This window comes from Penicillium digitatum, chromosome 5, assembly GCF_016767815.1.
Source record: "Penicillium digitatum chromosome 5, complete sequence".
Lineage (NCBI taxonomy): Eukaryota > Fungi > Ascomycota > Eurotiomycetes > Eurotiales > Aspergillaceae > Penicillium > Penicillium digitatum.
Genome location: NC_089388.1, coordinates 223,952 through 237,873, shown reverse-complemented (window position 1 = coordinate 237,873; position 13,922 = coordinate 223,952). Strand labels below are relative to the sequence as shown.

General features: G+C 51.0%; 5 protein-coding genes across 5 annotated transcripts; 2 read left to right on the top strand and 3 right to left on the bottom strand.

Annotated features, from left to right (window-relative positions):
- Nucleotides 1-212: 212 nt before the first annotated feature.
- On the top strand, nucleotides 213-3,270 carry Pdw03_1312 (Actin binding protein, putative; the record flags this gene model as incomplete). The annotated part of the gene is made up of 7 exons (XM_066099874.1): nucleotides 213-232; nucleotides 390-443; nucleotides 578-879; nucleotides 942-1,129; nucleotides 1,188-2,838; nucleotides 2,911-3,113; nucleotides 3,184-3,270. The coding sequence occupies 7 exons, from the start codon at nucleotides 213-215 to the stop codon at nucleotides 3,268-3,270; spliced, it is 2,505 nt and encodes an 834-aa protein (XP_065957601.1).
- A 513-nt stretch (nucleotides 3,271-3,783) lies between these two features.
- Nucleotides 3,784-6,339, top strand: Pdw03_1311 (Dynamin-like GTPase Dnm1, putative; the record flags this gene model as incomplete). Its single annotated transcript, XM_066099873.1, has 4 exons — nucleotides 3,784-3,882; nucleotides 3,981-4,767; nucleotides 4,822-5,960; nucleotides 6,025-6,339. 4 exons carry the CDS (start codon nucleotides 3,784-3,786, stop codon nucleotides 6,337-6,339), a joined length of 2,340 nt encoding a protein of 779 aa, XP_065957600.1.
- Nucleotides 6,340-6,617: 278 nt separating this feature from the next.
- On the bottom strand, nucleotides 6,618-7,884 carry Pdw03_1310 (UPD-GlcNAc transporter (Mnn2-2), putative; the record flags this gene model as incomplete). The annotated part of the gene is made up of 5 exons (XM_066099872.1): nucleotides 6,618-7,282; nucleotides 7,346-7,609; nucleotides 7,681-7,697; nucleotides 7,751-7,776; nucleotides 7,840-7,884. The coding sequence occupies 5 exons, from the start codon at nucleotides 7,882-7,884 to the stop codon at nucleotides 6,618-6,620; spliced, it is 1,017 nt and encodes a 338-aa protein (XP_065957599.1).
- A 173-nt stretch (nucleotides 7,885-8,057) lies between these two features.
- Nucleotides 8,058-10,896, bottom strand: Pdw03_1309 (Cell cycle checkpoint protein Rad17, putative; the record flags this gene model as incomplete). Its single annotated transcript, XM_014679713.2, has 4 exons — nucleotides 8,058-8,110; nucleotides 8,164-8,182; nucleotides 8,337-10,100; nucleotides 10,165-10,896. The coding sequence occupies 4 exons, from the start codon at nucleotides 10,894-10,896 to the stop codon at nucleotides 8,058-8,060; spliced, it is 2,568 nt and encodes an 855-aa protein (XP_014535199.2).
- A 323-nt stretch (nucleotides 10,897-11,219) lies between these two features.
- Nucleotides 11,220-13,494, bottom strand: Pdw03_1308 (ELMO/CED-12 family protein; the record flags this gene model as incomplete). The annotated part of the gene is made up of 3 exons (XM_014679714.1): nucleotides 11,220-11,674; nucleotides 11,758-13,132; nucleotides 13,228-13,494. 3 exons carry the CDS (start codon nucleotides 13,492-13,494, stop codon nucleotides 11,220-11,222), a joined length of 2,097 nt encoding a protein of 698 aa, XP_014535200.1.
- Nucleotides 13,495-13,922: the final 428 nt, after the last annotated feature.

Below are 13,922 nucleotides of genomic sequence, written 5' to 3'. Positions count from 1 at the left end.
GATCTGTAAAATACATACTCAAATATACACATAGTACACTTCTCCAACTATATATTGTATAGCGATTGGACTATTAAAGGCTTTGGCTTAGATACACAACTCTCAAATCTTTTTTTTTGAAAGGCTATGAAGTTTTGTTTGAATTGAAGTCAACTCCTTATCATCTTTAGATTGTTCTAAAACTACAAGCAATATAACCTGATTATCTGAAGATGATTCCTAACGATGGGATGTAAATGACTGTATTGGCTATACGAGGTATGGTATTACCACGCCTTTCCCCTTAACCTCTCTCCTCTCTCTCTCTCTTTCATCACCTTAAGGCTTCATCGTTTTACTTGACCGTCCTCAATATTTCTCTTGATTCTGTACTTATCGTTGGTTTGTAGCGATATCCTCATCTTGGAAGCAACTATTCCCCGTTGCTTCTATCCATTTTCTCGGTCAGTGTTTAAAAAAGTCCGCCTACGTCAACTCCCCAACTCCCTCTCATCCCCTATCTATCCAACCCCTCAAGTTAGTTCACATCACCACAAAAGCTTTTTATACTTTTATGCTGATACCGCATGAGCTATAGATATTGTAACAAAGAAAAAGCAAACACACTTCTCCCGAGTGGACACATCCAAATCTTGACAAGCTTTCCCTTCCCTCTCCCCGCCTATCCACCGGAAGTCATGGCTTCTCTCAATCTCTCGTCCAATGGCCCCTCGATATCGAAAAGCTATCAGACAGTGGTGAACGCACCACCACCTTCTGGGAATGGAGGGTCTCCTACTTATGGCCAATGGGCTGTTTACTCAGTTTCTACCCCGCTTGTCAGTGCCTTCCAACAAGATGGAGGTAAGGAGAGTGTCCTTAAGGTTCAAAGCACCGGAGGTTAGTGATACCGTTTCTTTTTACCAAACCCATTAACCCAAATTGACAAATCGTATTATCAGAGGGTGAGTTGGCCGATCTCATCGAGGAATTTTCCGAAGGACGAGTGCAATTCGCCTATGTGAAGGTGGTAGATTCCAATACCGGTCTTCCCAAGAATGTCCTCATTGGCTGGTGTGGAGAAGGTGTACCGGAACGAACAAAAGGGTACTTTACCAGCCACCTGGCTACAGTTGCCAAGTTCCTTCACGTGAGGAGTTTCCTTTCTACGACGCAACTTCCGCGGCGAGACTGACTTAGCTGGATAGGGATACCATGTGCAGATCACAGCCCGAACGGATGGGGATCTAACCCCGGAGGGAATCGTCCAGCGGGTGGCAGATTCCTCCGGAGCCAAGTATTCAGCAGGCGAAGCTTCTGCCCCAGCCCCAGCCCCGCGGCCTGCCGTGGCTAGCAAGCCTGCTTTCACACCGACTCGATCCGGGGGCATCAATCCCAGCCCAGCTGCCCGCGTACAGCCCAACCCTTCAAGAGCCGACCTGAATGATGATGGATGGGGTGCAGATGCCCCTCCCGTGACTCGCACCCAATTGGAAAAGGTACAATCGGCTTACCAGCCCACTAGAGTGAATCTGCAAGAACTCAAGGCAAACCCAACAGCGAGTCGCCAATCTGCCAGTACTACATCGGATGATTCTAGGGATGTGGTCAGGGGCGGTTACCAGCCAGTGGGCAAAGTCGACATTGCTGCAATTCGGAAGCAAGCTGCTGCATCCGGCCAGCTGAAGGATGAGCGCCCGGCAATTATTAAAGGCTCGTATGAACCCGTCGGCAAAGTTGACATCGCTGCCATTCGAGCTAGAGCACAGAAGCCGGAAGGCACCAATGACAACATTCTACCGAGCACCGCAGTCAACCAACAGCCAACCGCCTTGCCCGAGCGACCTATACCCTCTAATTCCTCAGAGCGCTTGACCACCCTACCTAAACCAAGGGTTGCCAGCAAGTTCGGCTCTAGTCCCTCGCTCCCAGGAACAAAGCCACCCCTCCCAATCGGCATTGAGCCTAAGCCGAGCTCGAGCGCACAGATTGGAGTTGCTAGCCGAACTTTTGCCGACGAGGGAGGCAAGACACCAGCTCAAATTTGGGCAGAGCGCAAGGCCAAGGAGCGTGGAGTGGCTTCATCATCTGGAAGCACTGAGCCTGCCTCTATCCTTGCCCCGATCAAAAACCAAACTAGTGGCCAGGGTGAGTGGAAGAGCTCCTATGCAGGCAAGTCCTGGGCTCCCGTTCAAACCGCACAGGAGAAATCGTATATTCCTGAGCAGCCCATTGATGCAAAGGCCAATGATCAACAAGAGGATGAACCACAACCTCATGTAAGTGCTATTCGTGACAAATTCGTTCATGACACGCCTGCACCTGCACCTGCGCCTGTTCCACTCGCTCCTCCTGCTCCGCCCGTTCCGCAGGCCAGTCGCCCTGTTCCTGTACCGGGGCTGTCTTCTGAGCCCGTCGAGTCTGAGCCCGAGCATGATGCCCAGCAGGCTCTTCCAACTCCCCCGCCGCAGCCTCCTCGCTCCCCGACACCCCCCACTCCTCCGGTGCGTGCGAGCTCGCCGATCCAAATTGCCATGCCGGTTGGACACAGCGCTGCCGAAAGCGTTACGAATGTCCACGAGGAACAGCATTCTCCTCCCCCCGCTATGCCTGTTCGGAGCCTTCAAGAGGTTGTTCCAGACGAAAGAGATCTTGAGGATGATTCTCACGACCTGGGCCGTGCTGCGGCCGAAGCAACTGCTCCCGGTCAGCCTGAGCAGCCCCAAAGTGGACCACGAGCCCAGATCCAGTACGACTACGAGAAGGCCGAGGATAATGAGATTGAATTGCGAGAGGGAGAGTTTGTGACCGATATCGAAATGGTGGACCAGGATTGGTGGGTAGGTGTCAATGCTCAAGGTGAGCGTGGTCTCTTCCCGGCCAACTATGTGGAGATTGTGGAAGACAACGAACCAGTGTCGCACGCAACAGCCGGCTCCCACCACTATGAAGCAGAATCAGAGCTAGAACCTGCTACTGCCCCCGTCTTGGCCGCACCCACCCCTGTCGCCGCCGCTGCACCGTCGGCGGCTACTCCAAGCTCCAAAGGGGTCACAGCCACGGCTTTGTACGACTATGAAGCTGCCGAGGATAACGAGATCGGTTTCCCTGAAGGCGTGAAGATTTCCAATGTGGTCAGTGGAACAACCCCTATCTTTCTCGGCCTTTGTGCCATCGCTATCTACAGCGCTAACTTGGTTGTAGGAATTCCCGGATGATGACTGGTGGCTTGGTGAGTACAATGGCAAACAGGGTCTGTTCCCTGCCAACTATGTTCGCCTGGACGAGTGATTGGATCACACATAGATGCCAAGGGTTGAGCCACGCGACATGGGGAAATGCAAACTCAGGTGATTCGCCAAACTAGGTCTGACTGAGTATCCTTGGTTCATTGAGTTTTACAATACCCAGTCCACTACCAATATCAATTTAAGTCGAGTCTATCAAAGCTCGTTCGAATGACCATTCGTCCTGTAGATAGATATCTGTCTTTTCTTATTCTCTTCTAGTTCAAATACTCCATCCATCTCATACATTCTCGTGTCGTTGTAGTTCGCATGTGCATCAAGCCAAGTCACCGACGTCATGACCGTAGCGCATGCTTATGTCAGCATCACGTGTGCCGAAAAAGTGGCATAAACAATGTTCCCAAGGTTTCGAAGAGAGTTGCTTAGGCCTACAGGGATCCCGGTGATTTGCACGCGACCTCGCTTTGCGTACCTTTTCCAGTTTTCCCTCCTTCCTTAACTCCGAGCCCTAGCTCTTACCTGTGCGTCTCAAGGTGCCTGCCTTCATTTCAACATCATGACATCGCTGGGCGAGGATCTGCTCGTGACAGTGAACAAGCTTCAGGATCTGGTCTTCAATACCATTGGGAATGATTCCTTGGATTTGCCCCAAATTGTGAGTCTGGTCCGGCAGAGAGATCTCGGGGTTTCGAGAAGGAGTTGTTTTTTGAAGTCTGGCCAACCGCAAGACTAATCCCCACCTCTCTCTATTAGGTTGTTGTTGGTTCCCAGTCATCCGGAAAGTCTTCGGTCCTAGAGAATATAGTCGGGAGGGACTTTCTCCCAAGAGGTAGCGGAATTGTTACCCGGCGGCCCTTGATCCTGCAACTTATCAACGTGCCCAGTGAACGTGATGATAAGCCGGAAACCGATGAGGTTCATATCCCTCACACGGCTGCTAGTGTTGCCGGTCAACACGAATGGGCCGAATTCCACCACCAGCCGGGGCGCAAGTTTGATGACTTTGGGCAAGTGAAGCAAGAGATCGAAGCGGAGACGGCAAGGATCGCAGGAAGCAACAAGGGTATCAATAGACAACCGATCAATCTTAAGATTTTCTCGCCCCATGTGCTCAACCTCACCCTCGTGGATCTGCCTGGACTTACGAAGGTGCCCATTGGTGATCAACCGTCCGACATTGAAAAACAAACACGGACCCTGATTCTGGAATATATCGCCAAACCGAACAGCATTATCCTTGCCGTCTCTCCGGCCAATGTCGACCTGGTCAATTCCGAGGCGCTGAAGCTTGCCCGTCAGGTGGATGCCATGGGCCGGAGGACGATTGGTGTTCTGTCAAAGCTGGATCTTATGGACCATGGCACCAATGCGATGGACATCTTATCTGGACGTGTGTATCCTCTGAAGCTTGGATTCATTGGCGTTGTCAACCGGTCTCAGCAGGATATCCAGTCGGGAAAATCGCTTTCCGATGCATTGCGTTCAGAGTCTGAGTTCTTCCGGCATCACCCAGCCTACAGGAATATGGCCAATCGTTGCGGTACGCACTTTTTGGCCAAGACCCTGAACACAACCCTGATGTCTCACATTCGAGACCGGCTCCCGGATATTAAGGCTCGGCTGAACACCCTGATGGGCCAGACTCAACAAGAGTTGGCCAGCTATGGAAACAAACAATTCAGTGGCGAAGAACATCGGGGGTCATTGATTCTTCAGCAGATGACCAGATTCGCCGCCTCATTTATCTCATCTATCGATGGAACATCATCGGAGATCTCTACCAAAGAGCTATGCGGTGGCGCTAGAATTTACTACATTTTTAACTCTGTTTTCGGAAACTCACTGGAAACAATTGATCCTACCCATAACCTGACTGTCTCCGACATTCGAACGGCCATCCGAAACTCGACAGGTCCTCGTCCCAGCCTGTTTGTCCCGGAACTGGCCTTTGATTTGCTGGTCAAACCACAGATTAAACTCCTTGAATCACCCAGTCAGCGATGTGTGGAGCTGGTCTATGAGGAGCTTATCAAGATCTGTCACACTTGTGGCAATCAAGAACTTCTGCGTTTCCCTCGTCTCCAAGGAAAGCTGATTGAGGTCGTATCTGATCTTCTTCGTGAGCGCCTTGGCCCCTGCTCGACTTATGTAGAATCTTTGATCTCAATCCAAAGAGCTTACATCAACACCAACCATCCGAACTTCCTCGGCGCCGCAGCTGCCATGTCTTCAATCATGCAGAACAAACAGGATGAAGAAAGAAAGGCGGTGCTAGCAGAGGAAAAAAGAAAGCGTGAGAAGCGACGTCAAAAGGAACTGGGAGCTCCTAATGGCAATACAGGAGGCCCCGACGAAGAAGAACATGCTGACAAGCAAAACCTTCCCACTCGAAGCCACTCCTCCAAGGGGTCGCGGAGCATGTCCCCACACGTTGGTCGCACAGGCGAGAATGGCATTGCTGCTACTCTGAACGGCGCCCAATCTAACTATGCTGCGTTCGGTGGCGGTGCCTCGAACACTGCCCGGGACTCGTTCCTGAACTACTTTTTCGGCAAGGAGGGTACTCACAACATGGCCATGTCGCCAGCGGGCATGAACACCAACCGGCAAGGTCCACATGTTGGTGAGCCCAGCATTAGCCAGAGCATTCGGCGTGCTGAGGTTCGGGCTCCCATCATGCCGACTGAGGAGTACATTGCACCACCGGAGTATGGCGGTGACATGTCTGTCTTTGTAAGTACCATTGCGCAGGCGTCATTATGCTTTACATGCATCTGACTGACTTCAACTGTTGTAGCCCCATGAGGACACCGAGCCTGCATTCACGGACCGTGAGATGCTCGAAACCGAGCTCATTCGCCGACTCATATCATCATACTTCAATATTGTTCGAGAGACCATTGCAGATCAAGTTCCCAAGGCTGTCATGCACCTCCTTGTCAACCACTGTAAGGATGTCGTACAGAACAGACTTGTGAGCGAGCTTTATAAAGAAGATCTTTTCGGCGAGCTTCTCTACGAGGATGACGGCATCAAGGCCGAGAGAGAGAAGTGTGAGCGGCTCTTAGAAACATACAAGGAAGCGGCCAAGATTGTGGGCGAGGTGTTGTAGATGGTTCTCTATTTTTATTATCATTGTTTGGCTCGGGCGGTAGTCTAGGTGATCATGATTCTGCGTCATGCTTGATGTCTTTTCCACTCCAATGGGGTGGAAGAAGCTGCTGCTTCTATCTCAATTTCATGTACAACTATTGCGGCCTGCACATGATATCGATATATCGTTCCCATCCGTGGCAACGGGAGCTCTTGGAAATGCAACCAACTGTAAGATGAAACCCGACATGTGACTGTTTTAAACAGTAGGTCAAGGCGTCCATCTAATGTACAATGTCACTGAGCCTTTTTGGCAACGCTTCGTAAACGTGCACCCTCAAAGCCATATAAACCGCCCCCGACAAACACCAGAGCCGCGCCGCCCAAGACACCCCTAGCCAAATGATTCCCAAAGAGATAGATCGACAGGAGCAGCGAAACCAACTTGCGGACATTCAGGAAAATAGTAACAGTCAACGACGACGACCTGGCCGACAAAAGATGAACTCCGCGGATACACAGGTACTGCGTTAGTGCATTCATCGCCAGAAATGCCACCTGAACTGGCAGATGCGCCAGCAAAGCCTCCACGGCCTCAACCTGGCAGATCCACCCCAGCATCGAGAAAACAGTGCTCCTAACCGCACTCTTCGACACCCACAAGTCCGAATCCAAATGCGACAGCAAAGAAGGCGACGAAGCCACCACGCGCCACTGACCCAGCAACTGCGGACAACTCGTCAAGAAAAGCGGCAGAGAAAGCGCGTGCGAGTAGAAAAGCGCCTCTTTCCAATGACCCCTGCCGTAAGTCGCGTATAGACGATCGGCGTATATTCCCTGGAACGCAGAGAGGACCATCGCAAGCGCGAGGATCGTGAAGCCCATCACGGTCGTCATTGTGTCCGCCGCATCAGAGTTGACGTGGATAGATACACCTTTGGATTGCGCGTCAGCCATGGCGGCTGCCGCCACGCCCACCGTCAGCAAACCTACCGAAGCGATCTGGCCACGGGAGTAAAGCTTGCCGTTGTATACGTAGCCGATTACCATTGAGGCGACGGGGCCTGCGGACCGGAGGATGATGTGGAGTGGGACGGAGATCTTGTATGCGAAGGCCCAGTTGTTGAGGAGGTTGACGCTCACGAAGTAGGCGGTATATATCACCCATGAGCGTAGTGGAATACCGCGTGGGTTCAGGAATAGGGCTTGTGGTCCGGCTGAGGGGGATAGGAAGCTTGGGATAGTGAATAAGGCGCAGATGGCGAATTGAGCGAAGGTTATTAAGGGACCTGAGCGAGGAACGGTGTTTGTTAGAATATTTGATGTGGTTGTTTTCATTGGTTTTGGTTGTCGTGCTTACCCGCAGTGGGCTGTTCTCTGAAGATGTGAGATTAGCGTTGTGTGTAGATTGACCTGGCATGTTGACTCACTTGATAATCGCCTCTAGCGCAAAGACCTATATACAAGATCAGTCCTGTATTACCCCTATAGCAGCATTGGATGTTCTCTTGACACCCACATTGGCACAGCAGCCTCCGAATATAAGAGAGACCATGAGAATCATGCTTGTCCAACTAGGCACCGCCGCTTGGGCGACGGCAGCAACGAGGACTGGGACATCTTTCTCTAATTGGATATAGTCAAGCCTGTCCTCAGATATTTGAGATCGAGAAGTGGGGGTCGAAGCGAGGTTCGCGTTTTCCTTTGTGCTCACAGCCGAGACTCGAGAGCGATTGATCAGGTAGGAGTTATCGTGTCCTCGTTTCGAGGACTCGTAATCATTGAGCATTCTATTTGAGTATGAGTGGACCTAGAAAAGAATTATGAAGATGAAATGACTTACCTTTAGAAATTTCCAAGGGCTATGAAGTGGCAAGGTGGTTAAAAGAAAGAAAGCTGGGGCTGTAGATAAGAAAGTGGATTACGAGATATCTACGAGCATATTGTATGTCTTTATATCAAATAGTTTATTTACTATGGCATATATGAGAGGTAGCAATATCACATTCAATCAACAATGTCATCGTCACTAAGAATCAATTTCTCTTCCTCTTCGGGCAGTTGAGATTTAGAAGCATTTCTGCTGGGTTGTTTCATCCACGACTGTGCCGGAGACTCCTCCATGTCATCCATTTCATCATTACGAAGATTCTCGTTGGCCTGAATGCTGGTGATCTTATCCAACTGCCAACAATCCGGGTCCTGACGCCGGATTGCAGCCAAATAGGGTAATTGATGAAGCAGTAGATCATGCCGGGGCATCATCGTGATCACACTCGGAGCGGTGTCTTTCTTCCCTGAGTTGGCTGATGCCGACCTTCCCACCTGGAGACTTTTCCAGGAACTGACGCCCTTGAGGTCAGAGCCATTTCGAGAAAGATGCTGGTGTCGAAAAGGATCGAGTGATCGGTTCATCCATGAATCGATCAGTCCATCGATTTCCTCGGCCTCTCTCCACAATCGTAAGGATGCCGGGTAGAACATCTTGTAGGCATCACCCGCGCGGCTTCGTCCAGTTCCAGGGCCAACCCGTCTCTTGACCGGGTGTGGAAGGGCAAAAAGAAGACCACGCGCCGCAACTTGGAAACTCATTTCCTCTTGCCGGAGCACATCGACGCCGCTGCCAATTGATGCGATTCCAGTTCCTATTCCGGCCCGTCCCCCTTGCCCTGATCGGCGGTCGGCGCTGAGGATATCGCCATCCGAAAGTGCGTCTATGCAGTCGTTGAGGCAGTCGGTGAAATTATCCCCATCACATGATGGGATGTAGTTCTCATGGAGAGCACTGATGAACGTTGATATGTCGGTGCCGGTCTCATCGACCAAATCATTGACCAATACCTGCGAAGCTTTTGGTCGGGCATAATGGCGCAGATATTCCGGTGGCGGCGGAAGGATCTCGGCATCGCCCTCGATCAGACTCGGGTCCATGCGTTTATTGTAAACGATCTTTCCAACGGCGTGGAACATGCCCAGACTCGCTTCTCTCTGAGTTATCATCTTGAGAGACTCTTTCTCCATCGCTGTCAAGCGAACCTCGCCTCTACCCTTCTTTGTTTTGGCCACGCTACCTCCCCATCTCCCCGTGTCGTCCCCCTTGAGACAAATGAACTCGAGAGAGGAGATAGCGCTGCGGATATCGCCAATGTCAGAGATGCTGTCTATAACACCTGGCCCAGGGATATGAACACGCCTGGAGTTCTGTGCCTCTCTGTCCAAAATGGATCGTAATGCCTTGTGCATAAAAGTGGGCGCAATGCTATTGAAATCTAATATCGTTGTCCCGGGGTGATTGTAGATCGTGGGCCCCAGCAACCGGTGAACTGTCAGGTTATCTGAAATCGAGGATGCAGATCCCAACAACGTCTCCGACACGATTATCACGACCGGCGGGTGATGCATTCCATAACTGCCCCGGGCATGATCATTCGCGGAGGCAGCCAAATATCGCTGCAGAGACGCCCGAAACGCCGTGAGGGTGGAAGATGCCCGGCCAATCACAGTTGGAAACTCTTCTATGAGAAGTATCCGGTGGTCCCGAGGTTTCTTATCTTGCTGGGGATCGAACTCGCTGGCATTTTCGAGGTCAAGCCCTCCAAATTTATCACCCCGCCCAAGAAACTCTTCAAAGTGTGCACTCATGGGTTGATAATCGTGAGCTCCAAATTGTGAAGCAGGGGGGTTCTTCCACTCAACAATGTCGTAACCCATTGACTCGGAGAGCAGGGACACAGTGGTCGTTTTCCCACTACCTGCCGGACCCCGTAGGACGAGTAGCCTCTGCATGTCGTCAGAATCATAATCAACCTCAACCCCTAACTATCCTCGGCTGATCAAAACTCACCTCAAAGCGCCTCCCAGCAAAAGCATCTTCCAGCCAATGCTGTACATCCGAGACTTTTTTCTTATGAACGGCTAATTCGCTCAGGTTGGCCGGAGCGAACCGTTGGGCCCATGGTCGACAGTCCGATTCACCAACAGTTTGTGCAGCCAATGGCCCCTTCGTTATGCTATTTTTAGGGTCTGTAGATAGAAGGAATCGTTTTGTCGTCTTCCGCGGGGGTTTAGCTGAGGCCATTGGCCTTAGTTTTGGCGCGGGCTGACACATCTGGCTGGTGCTCACGGCCGTCGGATGGGTTGCCACTCGCTCATTAGCTAGATGCAGTGTGAAGATTTCATCGTAGGAGTCGTAATCGTCCTCAATTAGGTCCGCGTCGACGGTTTCCCTGACCGGCGGGAGGGATTGCTTCTCCGTCTTTTGTGGTGGTGCCCATCGCTGTCCCTCTGTTGCGGGTTGGAAGAAGCTGTGCAGGGACTCGGATTTTGAGTCTAGATTTGGGGAGAATTTCGTCTTTTTATTTGGAGAAGGTGAGGACGGTGGGAGCCGGGCTGGCGGTGTTGTGCCTCGCGAGGAGGAAGGTTTTGGACGTGAGGAGAGGGCGAAGGGTTCAGTTTGTTCAATGGGACTGGAGCTATCTGAGATGATGACCGGGGTGATTTTTCGAGTTGATTTAGTTCTTGGCTCTTGCTTTGAATCGTTAGATTTGCAGTGTCGTTTAGGAGGACGACCGTCCATGATGAGCGTGGTCAAAAACCCGGAGAAAGGTGAGATACGCGTCCGATAAGCCTATGACGCCAAGCGGTGGGCCATTTGCCAGATTTGTACCAATGTGTAGATATCAGATGAAGAAATATAGATGTGATTGCTCATTAGATTTTATATATTAGAACATTGACATTCATAAGACAAATCGCACACCGGGTATATTGACCAGAATCTGAGTCGGCAGAGCTTGAAGAAACCAAAATCCCCTCCCTTTCCTCCCAAAATAACCAAAACAGAAAAGAGAAAAGAGAAAAGAGAAAAGAGAAAAGAGAAAAGAAAGCTGTAGGGAGTTCCTATGCGCCTCCAAACACATCATAGTAATAATCGTCATCCAAGCCATCTCTCGCAGGGACCTGGGGAGCCTCACCGGCGAAAGTGGCATCGTCAAACCGTACATTAAGCAGTCGAATTTTCAACCCATAATTACTGACCAGGTCAATCAACTTGCTTGTCTCTGCGGTGATGGGCTGCTGATTGAGGAGCATCAGCAGACCATCTAGCCATTCGGACGCAATGCTGTGCGAGGACGGCCGCAGCGTAAGTAGGACTACCTCTTTTTGGGTGGTCCTGCTGCCGGACCGAGTGTGGCTGTGGGTTTTCCCGTGTCCGGTAGCTGTGGAGGTCGCGTATCCGTGGATGGTGATCTTGGTTGCGGGTTGACGGGGTGTAGTCTTCATGGTGGATGTGGAGGATTGATCTGGGTTGGTGGAGACGTTGGAGACGACGGACGAGACGATTGAGAGATCGACTGTTGATGGCACGGCCCAGTGTTAGCAGCAAATACAAGAAGATCATAGATGTGGTTCCAGGTGAGCACTTGATGACACTCACTTTTCTCTGGGAGAGTGTCCAACTCCGGAGCTCGGTCGCCCATAAGGTTAAATTGGCCGAAATGCAGATATCGTCGATTATGAGAGAGCTGGACATATTGATATGTGGCAGTAGACTTCTGTACTGCCCCCAAATCCGATTTGGAGTGAGAGTCTAGAGCGAACCAGCTGCCTTGAAGCAAGGATCGAATCCGTTGCTCCTTGACAAACTGAAGAGCTTCATGGTGAAGTTCCTCGCGCACCTGTCGCAAATGCTGGCCCCATGCATCCTCATACGTCAGTTCAAGGAGTTCCATCTGTAGACTGCGCAATCGGTGGTATTCGAAATCGGCCAGCTCCTCTTCGACATCCTGGACATCCTTGATCCGAGCAGCTCCGCCAACCACTGACTCAATGAGGATGCGCACGAGCTCAATGATCTTATCCAAGTCCTCTTCCTCGGCGGCAGTCACTTTCCACAGGCGGAAGAAGGCCTGTAAGCCGGCAACATGTAGTCGGGTCCAATGCAACAGCAACGGCTGGAACAAATTATCAAAGCCTGTGCGAGATTCTGAAATGAGATATGTTTTATTGTCATCCATGTCGGACTTTTCGACCTCGAAATGCTCGTATAAGATGGATGTGACGGCCAAAGATGCCCGAGCAATCGGACACCGTTGTCGTGATGGCTTTGTAGATTGCTCCAAGAGCATGTTTTGAAACTCGTCCCCATGACTGCGAACATAATCCGCCAGATCCATCATACCCAGGAAACCGACCTCGTAGAATTCCCCTACCGGACTCTCCGATTCAAACCCAAGCCGCCTCCACTTTTCTGAATGGTGTCGTCTGGAGCGCCGTGTATCCTCGCTATTCTCGGTAGCCTCTTCGGTGTTCTTCTCCGGATTGCTAGCGAGATTAATCCCTTTTAGCGCGCGGCGATGCTCAGGCTTCTCTTGGTTGACGGGGACATCTCTCCACTTGCGGAGTAGAACCTTGGTGAGAGTTTGGAACTCCAGCAGCGGATGCGCCAGGTCTTGAAGGGCGGAGTCCTGCATTAGCACGTAAACCGCTCTGATAACGCCCAGGTCCTGTAACTTCTGAATGAACTTGGGCCACTCCGGCTCGGGGTCGTGGGTGATAGAGTCGCGCATGAGTGAGTTGATCAATTGGAGCGCATTGGCACACAAAGCATGGTCCGCAGAGGACAATCGACTGACGAGCATCTCCAGGAACTGGGGGTATATGGCAATTGCGGGCTTCAGGGCGCGGAAACCAAAGTTATTGACCTGGGACGCGCGATTCCTCATGTGCGGGTGGGAAACAATAGAGACGAGAATGGACATGGCGCCGCGGAGGATATTGACTAGGGGATGGGTGACAATTAGCTCGACAATCTAAACAGAACAGTCGCGTTAGCATCTGACATGGCCGCGGAAAGGGGACAGGAACACGGATAGAGAGCACTGCAATGGTTTCCAGGATAACTCACGCGCTCAACCAATTCCTGGTCAACACATTCCCACCCCTTGTCGACATCGAGCAGCCTTGAGAAACTGGTTAAACTGTATGCCAGGGTATTCCCGCTGGCGTGAAGGGTTAGGTAGCGTAAACGAACCAGGCCGCCCTCTGCGATGAAGATGTCGGCGAAAGACGGGTCTCCGATGTTGCTCTGGAGCTTGAAGACGGCCATTTTGCGCACGGCATCTTCATCGCTACCTAGGCGCTCGACCAATTCGGCGATGTTGACGGTTTCCATGTCTTGGAAGACAGTCAGAAAGACGGGGGAATTTCAAGAAAAAGAGATCAGGGGGGCGCTGTGGGGCAATTGGAATTCAAACGGTGATCTCTCGGTGATCTCGATCCTTGTACGGAGTAATTCAAGCATGAGTAGATTAAATAGTTCAATGTTCCCATGCAGAAGTTGAGGATTGTAGGGAGACAAGAACTGCTGGGACTGTCAATAGTTGGATTTGTATCGAGGTCAACCCCCTACATTTTATACACCACCCTCCGTAATTTCCCTTGCGGATCTACGCTCTATATCAGGGGCTATATTTTACTTTGTATACAGTTAGTTAGCTGGAATTCCAATGTGATTGTTTCAATGCATTTTAGGGGTTTTTTTGAATGCAATATATTCGTTACATGACCTCAACAAGTAGTCCTGGGTGAATTTCTACAAAA